This window comes from Lycorma delicatula, chromosome 1 (assembly GCF_047948215.1).
Source record: "Lycorma delicatula isolate Av1 chromosome 1, ASM4794821v1, whole genome shotgun sequence".
In the NCBI taxonomy this organism is placed as follows: domain Eukaryota; kingdom Metazoa; phylum Arthropoda; class Insecta; order Hemiptera; family Fulgoridae; genus Lycorma; species Lycorma delicatula.
Window position 1 is genome coordinate 353,989,026 of NC_134455.1, and position 20,769 is coordinate 354,009,794.

General features: G+C 29.5%; 1 protein-coding gene across 2 annotated transcripts in view; it reads left to right on the forward strand.

The window, feature by feature from the left end:
* Positions 1–20,455, forward strand: part of p115 (General vesicular transport factor p115) — a 119,000-nt gene extending 98,545 nt beyond the window's left edge. The window contains exons 15-17 of one of the 2 annotated variants that reach the window (XM_075382525.1): positions 6,877–6,960; positions 9,636–9,824; positions 18,003–20,455. In XM_075382525.1, coding sequence (XP_075238640.1) covers positions 6,877–6,960; positions 9,636–9,824; positions 18,003–18,071 — 342 coding nt within the window. In that variant the 3' untranslated portion in view covers positions 18,072–20,455. Of the gene's footprint in view, positions 1–6,876; positions 6,961–9,632; positions 9,825–18,002 lie in introns of both variants that reach the window. The other variant, XM_075382524.1, reaches the window with a different exon arrangement.
* Positions 20,456–20,769: the final 314 nt, after the last annotated feature.

Consider the following 20,769-nt stretch of genomic DNA (forward strand, 5'->3'; position numbering starts at 1 on the left):
TTTTGGGTTCATTTTAATATTCCTTATCCATTGCCTTCTGGCCATTCAATAAAATCATGGGTTAAAAAGATTTTATGAAATGGGCTCCAGATTGACAAGAAAAACTAAAAGAGCGGATTTGGCAAAAAAAAGAGGGGATTTGGCAAGAGATACTCTTGCCAAAAAATGTTTGAGAGTGGAAGTTGCTGAACAACAAAAAGTTCTACCAGTCAGTACAATGGCACGTAGTATCACTTAGCATTTTTGATCAAAGTGTATGGATGAATTTACATAAAGATCTCCAGTACCACTCATATAAGATTCAGTTCATGCATGCACTGAATGGTGTCGATCACTCAAACCGACTTGCTTTTTCTCATCAGTTATTTAACATGATAAATATTAATTCAGATCTTCTAAATAATCCTTTGATGAGTGATGGATCTCATTTCCACATTTTGGGCTTTGTTATTATATTAAGCCACCTTTTGGTACTGGTTGAAGTGTAAATCCTCAAAGATTAATGTTTTGTATGCTATTTCATCATGTAGAATTATAGGGCCATATGTTTTTGAGAATGACAACAGGCTTGCAGTTTCAGTAAATTCTTAATGCTATGTTAGCGTATTAGAAAACTCTTTTTCACACAAATTAACTTGTCATCCTATTAATTAAAACTTTTTATTTCAACAATATAGTGCTACAAGTCATACTTCAAGGAAATTGTTTCTAATCTTGTCATCTTGGAAGAATAGAGATGACATTACATGGCAAAATCTGTGTGATTGTGATTTTTTTCCTTTGAGGCTACGTGATGTCACTCGCTTTACAAACTGGAGGTTGGGAAACCTACAAGTGAAAGCCTTCCTCCCAGGGGAAAGCCCCTGGATGACTTTCCACCTCCAAGACTTTAAAAAATAATTTTTAGAGGTGGCTTGAATTTGTCACCACACTTCAAAATGTAATCTATAAATGTAAAAGGTAATCTATGCACAAGACTATTGAAATATGTGAAACAAAATGTTGCCCGTATTTGAGATGTTATAAATAACAATTTATAAATAATGTATTTTCATTTCATATATAAACAATGATGAAGTAATAATTTTTTACTTATGTATGGTAAATTTTTAATCATCCAATTTACTGCTGCCCTCTCTGTAACTGACTTATCAATGAAAATCTATACAATTTTTATGAAAGTTTATATGAAGATCTGTACAAAACCACAGGTTTTATAGAGATCTTTGTAGCAAAAGCTGTACATTAACTAAACATACCACACCATCCACATACCTCTGAATAAAGTGGTTTCAATTTTAGGCTTAAAGATGTTCTATTAAAACAAAAGTTCATACTACTGAGGTAATGTTTATGCTTGTTATGCAGGCAACTACCACTTTTACTAGGGTAAAACACGTGGTTGCCGACCACCTCTAAGTATGTCATCTCTAAGTGACTTGGTAAGATTTCTATTTATTTTTTTGTTTGTTAAGTTCCACAACTGTAACATTATAGGCAGTATGATTTTATTTAAAAAGCAGTAACTTTTGACATGAATGAAAGTTGCTGCTTAAAATGCTTTCAAGAGTCATGATTATTTCATCAGGCTTACTTGGAAAATCAAAAGTGTTTTTAGGGAAAGTTAATGTTCCTCTTTGCACATCAGCATGTCAAGTTCGCTAATATGTGGATGATGTGCAGCTCGAGAATTGTCACCTCTATTCATAGAGATAACTGACAACTAGTAACTTTAACTGACAACCTTTCAAAGAAACCATCTACTGGTGTCTTTTGTACCTCAGGTGTAATGACAGAGATTACTAAAAAACTTTCGCCCTATCCTGGGCAATGATAAGGCTTTAGATAGGGTGTTGTTGTGTTTCTAAGAAGTATCAATATACTTCATACAATTTAATATTGTTTTGCCATTTGAAACCAACAATAATTTTTAATTCAAATGTTGTTTATGTGTCTGAGACCCCTTTTTATAGTGTAGTTGTAATCTTATATTTGTTATGGTTTTCTCTTAGTTTTTTAATTGTTTTCTTATCTGAAAGGGATCGTTACGCTTCTTTTGGACTTAGTTAAATTTTATTTGAGTTTCTAAATTTTATATTTTTTGTTTTTTTTAAAAATAATATATCTTATTTGATATCTGAAAGTTTATCTGATATATCTTATCTGTGATATTTGCTGAAAATTTTTGTTTTTTAATATAGTTTTTGTTTTGTTTATAGTTGGTTTTTTTTGTTAGAATGTTTGTTCCAGATAACGTGAAAGTGTTTTTCATCCTCCCAAAAAAAAGGTTATTACTGCAGATTTCTCTATATATTACTATAACTAGACTCTTCCAGAAACTATATTAAAAACTGAAGAGAAAAACTATAAATTAATAATTTACTTCTATAAAATCAGAATGGAATTACATATTATACAGGCTATATTATACATAAATATCCTATTCCTCAGGTGATTAAGAAGAGCTGTTACAGAATTTTCCTAGGAAGATTTAAGGGAAACTATGGGTAAACCTTAATCAGTGAAGGATTTCAAATGAAAAAATTATTGAACTATAAAGAGACGTTTTAAGTCAAGATTAATAATTAAAGAAGTAGTTGAAAGCTGCATGAAAATAATAACAGTTTTAATATTATGAAAATATAATGATGCAAGTATGTAAAGATACAAAGACCAACTAAATAAATAAATACCAGGTTGCAGTACAATTGTAATTTTCCATTTGTCTCTTTGAATATTTTTTAAGTTGTTTTTTTCAGTAAAATGTTGATAATTTAATATAAATCAAACTCCATTTTATTGTGAAATGTAAGTGCATAGCACCTTTTCAAACATTCATCATGTGTTTATGTTTTCATTACATTGTATCGTTCATATTTATTTAATATCTGTAGGAAAATTCCTATTAATGGGCCCCTAAGGAGTTTTGTTACCTTAAGCGTTGATAAATAATGAAGAAAATAAAAAATTAATACATAAAATTGGTTGGAATAAAAGTTGTAATAATGTACATTAATGAAAATATATGTACAAAAAATGCTCTGTATATCACATATCTAGCTTAAAGTATTCATTCTTTGCATAGCCAGATTTACTCCTGTTTTTTTTTTGTCTTGTCAAGTTAAAGCAATTATTTTGTACCTGCAAATCATTGTGCAAATGTTGATTGAAATCACACGTTTCATAGTTAGCAAAAATGGAAATTATTATTATTATTTTCCTCTCCTGTGAGTAAAAATATCCTTGGGAATTAAAGAGTTTGTGCTTATTCACTTTCACTCTTGTTTCTCTTAATGTGCTGAGTGATTAAAAAGTGTGCCATATTACTGCATTGACATGAAGAATTATAATGCATTTAATACTACTCCTTCACCTCCTTTCTTATCATACGTCTTTTCTTTGTGGTTGTCAAATTAAAGAAGCCTCCGACTTAACATTACATATATTATCTAATAATTTTATTACAAGTTTATGATGCATCCTTTTATCCACTTCTGGCATTATTTTTCACCTGTTATTCTCTACTCTTAACCTCACATACTAAATTAATCAGAAAAATAATTTACTCACCATTACCTTGTTTTCTGTGTTTGAATATGTTTTGTGTTTAAATATGTAAATGTTTGTTTACTTTACAGTTCCATTTAAATTTTTTAAAAGGACCTTGACTATCTGTTGAATGTATTTTACAACTCTGTATCTTTGCAAGCAGACTTATAAAGGTTTTGTGCTTTAACTCAATGATTTAATCTAATACAACTATTTCATTTAATTTTTATTAGGATCTCAGTATCTTAATAATTTAGTCGGTCCAGTCTTATCGAAATTAATGAACTTATTATTAGTATAACTAGAAAAATGGCGAGCCTACAACTCACCATGAAAATTTTACATAGTTTATGTTTCATTACACATGATTTTGTTAAATGTTTTTGTCAATTGTAACTAAATAACATTCATGAATTTAGCGAACTTACGACAACAAAACCTTTTACATCAAAAAGCTTCAAAATTATGAACTTTTTTAGCTGTTTCTTGAGTTGTGATTTTTTGACATAGCTCTAACTCCTGTGTTTTCCTTTTTTATCTCCAAAATTCAGATATAATTTTAGATAAATCATTCATATCAAGAAGTATAAATTGTTCAAACAAATGAATCATTAGAGAAGTATAGATAGTTCAGACGAATGAATCTTCATGCGCTGCGTGCAGCCACCTGGCCCACCACTATTAGTCTCCTGTGCATCAATAGCAACTAAAATAAGAATGCGAGCAAATACAACAAACAAACCTATACAATGGAGAGTTATAAGTTGATAAGTAGAGTAACCCTATCTTTTGGACATACCTCCAAGGGCAATTTTTGTGTCTTGGCAGTGGATTGATTATAATAATCCTTTTAACCAACAAGATTAAAAAAGGAAGCCTGATTATTTTTTCAGATTCTGTTGCAGTTTTTATCATTTCTGACTTACTATCATTATTGAGTTACAAAATGTTCTAAAACTTTGAAATAATATACCCTTAATACAACTTCACCATTTTTGAGGTCGTTAAAAGGGAAAATCTGAGATATGTTTTCAAGGAACGTTTGTTTTATATGGGGAATTTCAAGTTTCCATCAGATCAGGGAGAAGAAATATGCTGATGTTAAAGAATACATTTTAACCCATCATAGGATTACACTTCAAAGATGCAAAGCATTGTGAATTGAGTTATTAAAAGTTTTTTCATTCTAAGGAAAATCTGGAATTTAAATTATCTAGATTAATATAAACAGTTTTTATTATGTATAAAAAAATAACTGTTTTTCAGAAAAAATTTATTATAAAAAAAATTAAAGTTTACTATAGTTATTACTATAATAAATGGTGTAACCTGTACAGGATCAGATAAGTCTTTAACTCAAAAGAAGTGTGAGATAAGTCTTTAGCTCTATACATTTATCTGAGCAGTTTTTCTATTACTGGAAACATTTTTAATATTTTTTTTTTTTGAGTGGCTGTTAACTGTGCTGTTAAATTGTTCACTTGTGTTGTTTTCTTTGGCCTTAGGTGACTTTCACTTTGATGTATGTACTTTGGTTTCTGGGATCGTACATCCAAGATTTAGTTATCCAAAATCACAATCTTATGGCAGTTAGAATTACCAGTGGTGCACTATCATATTTCTCTTGGATAACATATAAAAAAAATTTCTTCCTATACAAGGAGCTTTGGCAAAACTTTTACAGCCATCTGTGCATATCTGTATAAAATCATTTATGAGACCAACACTTATCCGAATTTTATTTTTAATTTCTTAGATATCAGCTATCAATTTTCTGTTATTAAACTGAGCACATTGTTTGTTATTAATGTTACTAGCCTTCTGCTATACTGATCATTCTCAACTGAAGTTCAGCCATTTTGAAAACATCTACATCCCTGTTTAATTTGTTAATTCCCCATAACTTCATTTCTGAAAGCCTGATTAAAATTATGAATTGTTTTGTGTTGGGTATCACCAAGTTGTTTTCTGGACTTGACACAGTAACGTTGTTCAACACGTTTTATTATTATGCACAAAATGAAAATGTGACAAGCACCTGTTACACTAACTCTTACCATGGTACTAAAACCACTAGTACTATTGCTGTGTTGTACCAAATTTTATTGCTCATATTCAAATAATGTTTGAAAAAAAATATATGGTCAGGTATATTTTGAAGGGATCTCTTACATGTGTTGGAATATCTCTTTTTGATAAGCTCTGGATTGTTATCATATATTTACACACACACACACACACACACACACACACACACACACACACACACACACATACACACACACACACACACACACACACACACACACACACACACACAAACACACATACATACATACACACATACACACAAACACACATACACACAAACACACAAACACACATATACACATACACACATACACACATACACACAAACACACAAACACACATACACACATACACACATACACACATACACACATACACACATACACACAAACACACAAACACACATATACACATACACACATACACACATACATATACACATGAGTATATATATATATATATATATATATATATATCATATCTTATCTCAATCACTCACCAGTAGTTTCTTGTTTAGTAGAGTAAAAATAGACAAGAAGAAAATATATTAAGAGAACTTTATTGTTTTTATAGTAAAAATTCTCAAGAAAAAAATTATGTATATATATACATTTTTTTTTTTCGTTATGGTCTCTTTGGACCGCATTGAACTTTTTGCACAACAGATGTCTTCCGTCTGTTTCCACAGTACAATTTCATTTCGTCTCGTTTAACTTGTTTTTGTTCATCAGTCCACTGCCTCCCAGATCTTGTCTTATCTGTAAGTTTCCGGAAAATGTGTTATTAATTTTATCTCTAAACTCAATTCTGTTACACTCATCGCCTTCGTTCAGTTGTAGTTATATATATATATATATAAACATTTTTTATTTAAATGTAACAAAATTTAATTAGCCAAAAATTATAAGAATAAATAAAAGAATTGGTGTTGTGTGCAACTACATTTTGTGAATTCATCTTTTATTGTATATGTTTAAAAAAAAAGTGGAAAATCATAAAATAACCATCATTTTGTCTAAGAAATTATAATGAGATTTAAATACAGATTTTTACCACAAAGCTTTTATTCATATTCACTTTGCTTTTGTAAGTGCAAAGTGTAAATGCTTAGTTACAGGTTCAGTTCTGATTTTATGAGTGTTTGGTTGAAACAAAAAAACTGTTTTTCTTATTGTTCTGATAATAATTAAACACCATTTTGTTTTCTGTTGTATTATTAAATTATTATTTTTGCAGGAAGAAGTTAAAAAACTTCAAACAGAAACAGTTACCAGTCAGCTACAAAATACTTCCATTAATGAAGCTGATAAAAGCAATGAGGTAAGATGGAGTTTAAAAAGTAGTAATAATAAGTATTTAATTCTGTTGGAATTGTATAGAGGTTAGATTATCTTGTCTCTCTGAAGTTGATGATTAAAGCCCTGATGAAATCTGTTAATGGTATCAGTCCTCTTCATTATCGTATCCTATTACTGTTTGACGCTAATTAATAACCCATCCTGACTTGGTGATCATGGATATAATAAGTTTAGGTATTATCACTACATATACACCATTGCTTAGGCCTCATTTTAATAAAGATAAACTAGTTATGTAGATGCTGGAATAAAATTAGAATCAATTGAATAGCATTTAATATTTTTTTGTTTGTAAGTTGTTGGCAACATGAAATAGGCACTAACTACTCTACTTTTTTAACAGTTCTGTCTGCTGAAACAATGCTTATACAAAGAGGAGTGTAAAGACAGTATTGTGCTATGATGCCATGTTGTAATATTTTGCACCTGATATTTACCATATCTTTGCTATTACCTATTGAGTCTTGATCCTATCACTATTACCTATTGACTCTTAGATTGTTAGAATGACTCTTAGACAAGAAACCGTGTTGGAGCACTTATTTAGCGAGCCAAAATGGTATTGCTTTTAACAGATTATTCATGATTTTAGACAGGTTATAATTTTTTTCTTAGTACAATACACAAGAAACTTTGTTATTTGCCATAAACATTTGCAAAATCATAGTAAGCTGTGCAAATTTGAGATTTTTATCGTCAGAGTTATTTGAAGCCAAAATTTGAATTTTTAAAAAAAAATTAGTTTTCAAAACTTCATAAAAATTTTGGGGTAAGTATAACAACATTAATATTATTTTTGGTATAACTACTAACATTTACCTACATATAAAAAATTAATTCAAAACTGTGTATGCCATCCCTGCTTCTTGAAAAAAAATTACCAAAAGTGAAATTTCACCCATTTTTAATGTTCCACTTTATTGGCCATTTTCTTATAGAAAGAAGAGAGATAGGTAAATAAACTACAGGACCAATCTTTTATTTTGAGAAAATATGAATAAATTGCTTTTTGTTTTATCCTTCTAGGATTAATAGTTTTTTAGTTATGAGTTTTCCATAAACCCTTATAATCACAAAAATAGGTGTGCACACTGTAACAAAAATGGCTGCCACAGGTAAACTGCTTAAATAAAAAATACTTTTAAGGTCAGAGACATGTAGGAAACAAGTGGGTAAGTTTCAGTTTTTTTGAATTGGTCAAGCAACTTGGATTAATTCAAATGGATTGACCCTTTAGTAAATGATCCAGCAACTTGAAACTCTTACAGTAAACTAATGAAGAATGGAATCATGCGATGTCATCGAGAAATTAACCGTACTAACACCACCTCTATATGAAGCTGGAACTTATCACCATACCCTTATAAGATAGTGTCTTTCAGACTTTATTAACTTTTTTTTTTTTTCTTGTTACTGAAAACATTTTGGACAGCAAATGGAAAATATTGGCTTGAGTTCAAGAAATAGCAAACTGGTGCTACATCTTTTGCAAGCAACCTATTTGTTGTGGCTTTTATCAGCATTTTATTATTATAATGTTATTACATTACTGATTACAGGATGAAAAATAGATAATTATTACAAACAAAACTTAAATTACAATGTAAAAATAAAACGCTTTGGAAAAAATTTATTTTTAAAAAATATTACTAAAATCAATTTAAAATAATTTTAAATGTCTTCTAATCAGTGAGAACTCTTTACAAGTAGATACTAATATATAAATTTTATTTCATTATTTTATATCCTACTCCTGAATTTTTATTCATTGAGTACAAAATATTTTAAATTATAATTTCTTTCCAACTAAAATCACTCATAATTCACTGCATTTTTATTTTTATAAAAAATAAATGTTTATTATTAAAAGCTTTTATTTAACTCGCTTTAGGAATAATAAAATCTTGCAACTGCTATATCTTTTGATCTATCGTATGAAAATCAATGAAATTTGGTACATGTATGTAACTTCAATGATAATACAGCACTGTGGTGTTGGAATTTGATATGTCACGCCCCCACGCATTACCCCTACGCTAAATTCATGCATTAAGATGAAAATTTTCATTTCTCATGAATTATCGTATAAAAATGATTGAAATTTGGTACACGTATGTAACTTCGATGTGTAAAAATAAATATTTTTACATTTTTTTTAAAAAAAATACAAAAAAAAATTCTTATTTTTTACTTTTTAGAGGGTTTTTCTAATTTGTTTCCTTTTTTATTAATGTTAATATTAATATTAGTTAAATAAAAGCTTTTTTAAAAAAAATATTTTTTATATGTAATCAAATATATTTTTGTAATTATTTTTTTTTTGTTTGAATTTTTTGTTTTATCGTTATATGTAAGTCCCATCATAATTTGTTTCTAAAAATAATTTTTTGTAAAAAAAAATGATTTATAGTTTTCATATTCCATTTTATTATATTATATAAATTGTTAATTGTGCTATATGGATTAGCATAGTAATGATCATGGGATATGTATATAATTACTTAATCAGAGATTATGCTAATGACTGAAGAAACGTTGAATGGTTCATCTAAGTTACAGAAACAGCTTATAAATATTCAGGTTCATGAGAGTATCATGGTTCTTGTTTTTTAACTTCTATTACTTTTTTTGAAGCAGGCGCAGTCAGACCTTGAGCAACTTAGATCTAAATTAATTGAAACAGAGGCAAAACTTGAGCAAGCATTATCAACTGGAGCTCAACTTGAACAGCTTAAAAAAGACCAAGATGATTTATTGGAATTGCTTGCTTATCAGGAATTTAAAATTGCATCGCTCAAAGAAAGATTAAAATTGCTGGGTGAAAAGGTAATATTATAAATTTCAACTTTTATTTCTTTATTACTCTACAAAGTTACATTAGTATAAAAATCCCTTTCCTGACAGTTTTATTAATCCATGTGTGCTCCTGATATGCCATGTATTGCACTTGTCAACTAACCATCATGTACAGTTAGTTACAGGTTGTAGAGTGAGAGGTTATTGTCCTCTTTTTCAAAGTGTTTTATGAAAGAGATTAGGATTTCTAGTTTCACAGAACAGACGTAACGTTCCAAGTAAAACTAAACTTTTAGATTAGTGGTTAAACTAGTTTGTAAGGTCCAGATGCATTTACTGTCATCACCTGAACGGCTGAATTTTATTTTGAAAACTTAATTCTGTTTTAAATCTAATGAAATATTATATGTTTGTTCATTTTTTTTTAAAAACTCTTCATCAAGAAGTATTAAGGAGATACAAAAAGGAGCAAAATTTTGGTCTATAGATTGCAGAATAATTAATACTAAATGAAACAAGATAAATATTAGAGCAAAAATAATAAATAAGAAGGTATTAAAAATATTCTGCTCTTATATGCTATACTAAAGAAAATTATTTTAATTAGGATTGATTCAAATTCTAAACAGTAATGTCCAGATTAATATACCAGCTTTTCCCATTGAAGATAAAGAAACCTAGAATAAGAGAGGTAAAAGCTGTGAGAAGCAATAAATTATTTATTCAAATATTGGAAATATGATGAAAATGTATTAATTGGGGTCTAAAATGTGATAGATTGGAAGGAACTTGAATGTAAAATCATTGGTGATTTTAGAATAAAACAAGGGATTAAAGGAGTAGACTTTCAGAATTAAGTTACATTTATCAACTAGTGATTGTGATTGATTACCTTTGTAAAAATGAAAGATGTACTGGAGAGAGTCAAGAGGTGCAGAATTAATTATCTAATAACTATTATTAAATAAAATAACATAAAGTTGCAGCATTCAAAGGCAGAATGTTAGTCTTCTTTTGCACGCTATCTTCAAACAGCCAATCACGAAGGAAAATATTAAGAGGTTTTAAGTAATGAACTAAATGTAAACAAAGAATGTGCATAAATATTTTTCTTCTGCATAAAAGTAATAGTTACACTTAAGAAAAAAACACATACAAGGCATGTTTTTAAAGTAAGTACTGTTTTGAAATTCCACCCCTGCTATGCTGCGGTCGGCATTCCACACATGCGCACTGTGTACTTGCATCTGTTGGCAAGCCATAGACGCCATTACGGAAATATTCGACTGTGTTTACATTTGTTTGTGAGTATTTAAAATGCCTCTGCCGATCGAGAATCCCGCCGACTGTGAATTACGTGGTGTGATTCATTTTCTTAGTGCTAAAGGTGTGAGTGTGGCTGAAATTCATCATCAGATCAGTGAAGTGTATGGCAAAAACATCCCAGAGTGATGGAATGATATGAAAATGGGTTAAAGCTTTTAATGATGGCCACCAGAATGTTCACGATAAAGCAAACAGAATGGACGACCTTCTGTCATTACTAAAGATTTGGTGCAGAAAGTTGATGAAAAAGTGAAAGAGAACAGACGCTTTACGATTTCTTCACTATCTGAAGAGTTGCCTCAAGTTTCAAGAAGTGTTGTCTATGAAATTGTAACAGAATGCTTAAATTATCAAAAATTGTGACCTTGTTGCAGTGGTTTAATAACCACTGCAAGTCAGGTCGGCCGCCTGACTATTAAGTCAGGCGGCAGACTTCTATGACGACTGTGTTCAAAAGCTGGTTGCATGATAAGACAATTATCTTAATATTAGTGGCAATTACGTAGAAAAGTAGATTGAAGTACAGGCTTTCATGTAAAAATAAAAATAAAATTGTTAAGAATAGTGTACTTGTTTTTTTTAAATTTCAAAACTGTATTTACTTAAAAAACATGCCTTGTATATGGGATAATGGTTACAGGAGATTTACTTTACCAATTAAAAGAAAAAAATTACTTTCCATTGCATTCTATTATTTTTAATATATATTTGAAAGTTTCATTTATCAGTTGGAACATATTAAATAAAGAAAGGGCTTGGCTTCTTTCTACCTCTTGTGTATACTAAAGTAAAAAAAAAAAAAAAATACAGAGCAAAAAATTTAAAGGTCCCAGTATTCTATTGCTTTGCTCTTTACCTTCTTTGTTTATGCACTCTGTTAAATAAATGTTATATTAAATAGATTCTTAGATTGCTGTTTGTCTAGTGTCGCAAATAGTAAACAATCAGGAAAAGGAAGTTTAACTTAATCTAAGAAAACTTTTTGCTTGCCAGTATTTAATGTGTATTTTTTTAACAACAATAGAATTAAAAATTCCTTTTGTTGGAAATATTTTCTGATATTTACACTAATAAATACTTTTGTCAGTGTATTCTTAATGTAATGTGTATTATATGAAAAATAGAAGTTACTAGAAAGATAAAATTCATATTACAGTTCTACGTACAAGGCGTGTTTTTTTATGGTAAGGTCCATTTTGAAATAAAAACAAAGCTGAAAAAGGTGAACAAGCTATTTTACTTTTCAGTTTTCGAGTACAGTTGTCTACCTTTCTTAGCTTCATCATAATTAAATCATATGCTGACGCATTTTGGATATACTCCATTTTCAAAACTTACTGTACTGACTCTTCTACCATTTTGTAAGGCTTTATTTAGAATTAGGTCATACCTCTTACCCCCACTCAAAATCATGTACATTATTTAGCTAGTCTTTCTTTTATCTGTTGGTTAAACTTGGTTTATTTAGTTTATAATTATCTAGTTTTTGTTCTGAGCAAATTAAGTATTTATCTTAATAAATACTTAATTATTTATTAAGATAAATAATTGATTGATTATTAATTCGTTCATTTATGATTGTTTTTCCATTATTTTTTGATTTAAAAATTTCTAGATCTTTAAAAATATTCAATCTTCTTCCTTTTACACAATTGTGACTCAGTTTCATAGAGTTCTCCATTTTCAATGGGATATGTTCATCTTTTACTAAATGTGTTGCATAGTTAAAATTGTTGTTTTTCGTATTTAAGAGATCTCACATGTTCTTCCTATTTGCTCAAAATATTGTTACCGCATATATGCCTAATTTAATATTGGTGGCCGAACACGGTGTACAAACTCAGATGCGAACTGACGCACAGTATACGGACGTGCCGATACAAGCATATTGCTTGTATCATAGCGCAGCATATTGCTGCGCTGATGACAGCATAGTTCTCCCACCATAGCGGCGCTGCAGCCCCATCACTCTCGAGCGTTCACCACAAGAGTGAAACGCAATTCATCGTCGACCACCATCTGGAGAAGACCAAGAAGAAGAAGATGGAAGAAGACAGAAGTTCCCTGGCTGGCTCAACGTGGGACCTCCGGCGGATGCCAACATCCCTGCCGGAGAAGCAGGCCTGGCCGGCCCGCTGAGGGAGTCCCTGGACGCAGACGCTACTTGTCCGCTCCAGCTCGCCGGGCTTCAATCGCCCTGGCCGGCGGACTCGGCAGCAGTAGCCGGCCCAGCGTAGGATTGCTCGTGGAGAACCGCCTCGGCCACACCGGCGAAGAACAACTGACGCCGATCCGACACTGAGGGGCTCAAGGGGCCACCACTGCCACGCTGTAGTGGGAACCCAACTGCCGCTGAGGAAAAGCCCGGTCTAACTTCAATGGACGAGCCGCAACTTCTCGACTTCACCGGAGACCAACTTCCAGACCCAACAGCTCTTCTCAGAGCTAACGCAAAAAACGCCCCTTTTCAGGGCCTCCACAAGGTTATCGATTACAAACCATCGAAGCCATTCGATGACAACAGCCCTTCTCAGGGCTACCTTAAGGTTAGCAGTTACAACGAGCTGTCGAAGCCATTCAACAACAAAGACCGCCCTGAAAAGGGCCACCATAAGGTTAGTAAGTGCCATGTGCCGTTGAAATCATTCGGCAACAATATGTTGTGTTGCATTTACATTGTATTTTGTATTTACCATTACTATTATAAATATCCTTTTCTTCTATGTTGTTATTAAAAATCGTAGTGTATTATTTATATTTACAGACATTTTTATATTATATTTATTGAAAATTTGTTTGATCAGGTAAAATTCTTTTCTGTAAATGTTAATCTAGACCATTTATAGTTTTCTTTATTGTTTATTGTTTTTCTAATTGTGGTTCTTTTATTTTCGATCATTCTTCTAATTGTTATGTTTTTATATCTGTTACTTTCTGCTGTATGAAAAATAGTGCTCAGCTCTTTTTTGTAGGCTATTTTCTTTAGTAGTAAATCATGTAATTTATTTATCATATATCTGAAAGTCACTAATTTATGCTCCATTGGATGATTTGAGTCATAAGCTATGATGTTATTCATATAAGTTTCTTTTCTGTCTACTTCAAAATCTAAACTACTGTTATTTCTTTTTATTGTTAAATCTAGAAAGTTCGTAGTCTTTTCTCCTTCTTTTCCCATAGTATGTTTGATGTTATGGTGTTATGATGTAATTTGTTAATTTCTTCTAAAATCTTTTCTTCAGTATCATTTACCCCTTTTTTAATTAATAATTTGTTATCCACACAAATAATATGTTCTAAACAATTATATATTTTCATAATGTCTTATCTATTTTCTTCTTCCATATTCTGTATGAATACTTCACTTAGTAACACTGACAGCTGAAAAAACAAAAGTAACAGTCAGTTACACATATTACACGGTATGTGTAATCAGCTGTCAATTTTGAATATTTTATTATTACATCTAAATTGATTGTATTAACGAATTGTTTCTAAAACATTGATAATTTCTATTTTCAGATTATTATTTATCATTGCCTTACTTAATTTTCTTTCCAAAATTTTAATAGTTTCTTTTACTAGCGTAGATGTATATAAATTTTCTTTGTCAAGCAACACAATTTTTGTATCTTACATTTTTTTTATTTTTCTGCTGCTTTGACCAAATTTTTTTATATTGGATATTCAATATTCCATATTTTTCAGGACCCTCCTGGCACCCAATTTTTTTTCAGTTCAATTTGTTTTTTTTTAGTCCAAAACTTGAATAAAAGATCATGAAACATCAAAGACAATTACAACACAGTGAAATGCTGGTTTTTTCAAATTGTTTTGTCAATATTTTCAATCAAATCATTTGTTATTACCGACAGCTGGCTGTTACATTTTTCATTATGAACATTTGTTTGGCCTTCTAAAAATGAACAGCACCACTAATTATTAATAATCAGTGTGCTGATTATTTATTATTTTATTTTAATAATTATTTTGATTTTTGTCTACTTTTTATATTTTTTGTTTTCATTTTTTATTATTTTTTTAATTTTAGATTTTTGTTTATTTCTTTTATTTTTTTGAATGTAGATTAATTCCTGTATTTTTATTGGTTTTTGGTTGAGGATATCAGTCTTACTTTAGTGTCACTCAGAATATTCAAGTGGTAAAAAACAAAAGTAACAGTCAGTTACATGTTCCTTTGGTTCACACCAAACCATAGGTACACCAAATACCAAATGGCAAAGCCTTCTGTGTACCTTTCAGCCACCTTCTTAAACATACAGAACAATTAGTGCATATTATATGAGGAGGCCACAACTTATCCTGATCACCAATTTTACACTGAAAGTACAAATGATATGATTTTTTAATTAAAGGTGTAATGTTTTTTTTTTTTGTTTAATTTTAAAGTAAATTCACCACATACATAATAAAAGACATCCACATCATTTACACAATTTCAAGGCATTATGACACTGCACTGTTAAAAAACTTAAGACAGGAATAAGACTGAACAAAATTAACTCACTCCTAAATCCGGTGCTTAATACAAACAACACAGCTGTGTTTTCAGCTACTTGTTTTTACCTGCACAGACATGATTAATCTTGTCCATGAAGCCTCACTCTTCAGTATTAGATATGATGTCATAATATGTGACTATGATATGATTTAATTCTTTGTCTTCTATTGTTTATTTATAGCTTACAAATTATGTTAACAAAGTTAAACAATAAAAAATGAGCTAAAAAATACAATATAGGAGCTTAAAATGCTAACTATACATTGAAAAATGAAAAAAATCCTTTAATTAAAATTAAATTTAAAAAAAAAATGGTGGGTGATAGAAAGATTTTGAGTTCATATTCATTTTCAGCATCAAAAAACAGATTAAAATCATGATTTGCAGTTTAGGAGACAAAAATTATGTTTATCAGTGTAATCTAAACATTTATTTGTAATTTTATCAAAATCTAGTAGAAGTTAAATAATAAAATTTAATAAAATAAGTAAAATTAAATGTAAAGAAAAGTACAAAAATAAAATACATGTGTCCTCAAGGTTGAAGTTAGAGAGAATCTGACTGCGTAGCATTGCAGCTGAAGTAATGAACTTTGATTTCATAAGTCAGTGATCCCATTAACATCATTTTTATTTACAGTATTACATCATTATTGTTAGCATAATCTAAGATATAAAATTCCAGATACCATTTATCATTATATGTTAAGTAATTGTAGAAAATTTATGATCAGTAAACATAGCAGCATGATCAAAAATTACACGGTACTTTATAGGGCATACAGATATTTTTTTGTTCTGCTGTATAGCCAGATATAACTTGCTTCTGAATCTGGGATAGGTCACACATTCAGTCTTCCAGTCGATACCATGGCTTCCTCAAGTAAATCTTTGACTGAAGCTGATCTTGAGGTGATTTTGAATTATTACTATGAACGTTTATTTCTGTTAGTGACACTGATAGTGAAATTAGTGAAAATCATGAAAATGACATTGCAGTTGTTGATGTTGCTGCTGATGAGGAAAATAGTGATGGTGAAGTGAGTGTACAGGACGATTTCAATCGTCCATTTACTTGGGAGGACATGGGAAATTATTGGGGGCAACGGGAGTTATTTGTTGGTAATTCTAGATCACAAAATGCTTCTGTAAATATAAATTCAATTGTGTCTGTATTCTTTCTGTTTTTTATGGAAGAATTAGTAAATACCATTGTAGAAACAAACAGGTACGCTGAACATTTTATGAATGCAAGAGGCAGTCTTTTTAAAGGATGCACATATTTTCTTGTAAAATCTGCATGATACTAACAGAGCTTGCCAGAAATAAATTTATTTGAAAATTTTGATCTTCAATTAGATGTGTGTGTTTATTTATGACATGATGAAAAACACGTATTGTATTTTCTTTTCTACATGAAAATAATGATAGCATAAGGCTGCAATAATTTTTTTGTATTGTAGAATCGAATAAAATAGTTGATTGTATGTAGAATTGTTCTTGTGTTATATAATTAGTGTTAGGAGTAAAATTAGTCATTTACATGGTGATTTCGAATAGTTTTTATCGTATAATAGCAAAAAACAAATAATATAACAGAATAATACCTATTTAATGATGATATTAACAGTCTGTGTACTTTTTTGTACATCATGGTGAAAATTTAGTAAAAATTCCACATTTTTTGGCTGTATTATAGAAGTTTTAACAAAGATGTGCATTTTGTACTGAAATTATTTAAGTCTCCTCTGTCCGTGTACTGTGATCAGAGCAATCAAATCCTCTGGCTATAAAATATATTTGTATATTTTATATTTGTATTTTTAACTGTTAATTTTATTAATAAAATAAAGGGATTATTAGTTAATATTTAGCAGTAAAAAAAAAGATTCTTTATTTAGTGGGAGAGAGCCGTTGACTGGCGCACATCCAGCTGGCGCATCATCTGGTCCATTCTGTGCCAATAACAACAGCTGGACTGACGACTGACACAACCTAATATGAACACACACACAATACTAAACAAATAAGCCATTTTCTTACTATCAGTATGGCTAGCAATAAACATTATATTTCTATTAAAAACTATTAAATTCAAGATCTACTTATTCCTTAAGCCTGTTTTAAATATAAAAACACCAAAATGTTCAGAAAAATATTATGTACGCAGTAATATTTCTTTTCTTAAAATATTACTGTAAAATACTTAATATTCTCACAAATGTGCTCTGCCCCTGGACCCTTGATATGAACGCATCGACTGTAGGGTGAGTGAAGCAAGTCCAGCTCATTCATAAATTTATAATGATTTTGGTCTGTTTATTCTGATTGTTATTCATATACTTATTGTTTTATTGTTAGGTGGATGAAGATGAAGAAGTTGAAGATTCTGTTAACATTCCAAGTGAAACAATTCCAACTAAGAGTTAAGATTAAAGTTTTGTTTTGTATCATTAATTGAATATTTGTTGGCTTCAGTACCCTTTGGACATCATAAAATATATGTATTATAATTTGTGCTTATAATATTATCAGTTTTATTTTATATTAAAATGGTATACATTTAAATTGTAAAAATATTTTAATTTCTTTGTATGGTTTTATATATATAGTATTCATTTGTAAATAGAAAATAATTTTAAAAGTTCTTATATGTCTTTATTCCATAAATAAATTTGACGATTCAGATAATTAAAAAGAAGGTAGTCTTGTATAATCTGCAGGATAATGTTGTAATGATATGTTCAATTGACAGTTAAATTGAAATATTTTAATAGGTGTGTTCTATTTAGTATTTTCTTTGCATCTTAATGTAAATTAAGGATATCTTGCATTTCTTACTAGTTTTAATATGATTCAGATAATGGCTAGGATTTTTTACTTTCATCCATTTACAGAACCAATTTATTATTCTTGGATTTATTCATATCATTTATTTGTTCTGCTCTAGTGAAATCTTTCAGTGTGGATACTTCTGATGAATTACTGTAAAAAATATGGATAATGCTCCGAGTTTACTTCATACCATTTTCAATTTTAATTTTTACATAATTATTTTTATCATATACGAATGAGAAATAGACTCAGTAGTCAACAAACATTAGTTCTGTTAATCATTATTCATGAAATTAAACCTTTATTTTGAAATCTTTTGTTTGAGACAGTTTTGATTCCATCTTATCATGTTTCATTTTCATATAGCTATAAATTATAATTATAGCAGATATAAAGCTACAAAACTGATAATTGTGAATTAATAAATAATTACATATTTTTACTTTTAGTGGAATTTTATAGTTGCCATTACTTATCAGTCCCCATCTTCCATTTTTTCCTGTTCGCATAGTCTTCAATGTGTATGTTTGAGCTTGTTATTTTAATTTTTTCATTCCAGTCATATTGTGGTTGTCCTGTAGGGGTTGCTTTTCAGGTAGTAAAAGCTTTATTTAGTAGTCATTTTCAAAGTCATCCTGCTCATATGATAATACGATAACTATTTCTTCTGCACCAAATCCATAATATCTCTATTAACTAGCATTTACTGCGCACATTATTGTTAATATTTTTATCAAGCTTATCTTTTGACTAAAAGTAATTATTAATCTAAGTATGTATTACTTATTTTTGGCTTATTTTCATAATTCTTGCTGTAGTAGCTGCTTGATCTTATTATAAAAGCATTTCTAAGTTTTTCAAAAAAAGTTCAAAAGTATCATTTCTCTTTTTGTGTATGCATTTTCACAATACTTTTATCAGATTTCCAATTGTAGTGGTGCTACCGAACTGAGAAAATGAGAAACTCTTTTATAAGTGAGGAGGAAAAGGAAAGTAGTTACGTAATCTCATTATTTCCTTCTTGATAACAAAAAATTACATTATTCAAATACGATTCAAAGGGATGTATAATCAAGTTTTTTTTGTGTTGTGAATTATTATAGTTTCCATTAAGGATCTTTCCTGTTCAATTAAGGAATCAGAACGATTAATGGGTTTTGGAAAAACCATTAATCAAAAATGGTTCGGAAAAACCATTTTTGTCAAAAATTGATTGTTGACAAAGCAAAAAAACTTCCCAAAATAAACTCCCAAAATCACATAAATTGTTTTGATTGTTGAAATTAAAAATTTTTTTGCTATTTTTCTACTACAGTGCAATAATAAGAAAGTTACTAACGTTCTTGAAATTTCAGTTTTATGTTTTACAAAGGCTGTCTTTGCTCATAAAAATGGCAGTCATTAAACAAAAAACAAAATTTTCGCCCAGTATTTGTTTTTATTTACGCATTGGTTTAAATTTAATTAATTACTAGGAAACCAAAATTCAGCCCACTAGATCTATATTAAATAAATTTTATGTAATTAATAAATTTTATTAATACATAGAGAAATAAAATAAAATGAAAAAAATAATAATATGAAAACAAAAGAATTACCTTGTCATTGACAATAGCTGCTTTTACTAAAGTTTTCATGAACCTTGGTTGTTTTTGCTAAATCATCGTATTCTCAACATAAAAAACACTGATAACGGTACTTTTTCCTAAATGTTTGTTTATGTATATGTATAGGTGCAAGCAGTGCAACTACCTAAAAATTGAAAATTTTTGACATTGGTTGTTTTCCAAAAACCCTTCAATTGGAAACGTGGAAAAATGGGAAATTATTAAAATCCACTATTCTTTCAAAATAAGCATGTAACTAAATTAAATAAATTAAAAAAAGTTTTTTTTTTAGAGTAAAAAACACTAAAACTTAACTATATACAGGTTGGTTGTTCTGTGGGACTACTTATATATTGTACTAATTACTACTAATTATATATATAATATATATATATATATATATATATATATATTATAGCTATATTTTTGTCTTGCATTCCTTTTACTGTTCAGCCTAGTTCACCCTATTTCCAACATGGTTACATTCCTGATTATGTGTATGGATTTTTAATGTTCTGACTGCTGCCAGAATATTACAGTTTTCTTTTAAAGTTGGATTACAGTTTTCTTTTGGACATATTGTTCTTCAGTGTTCTGCTAGTCACCAACATTGTTTGTCACAATCTTTAACTGGTCTACTAATATTATTTCAATGATGTATCCAGTTGTTATTTGACATTATAATT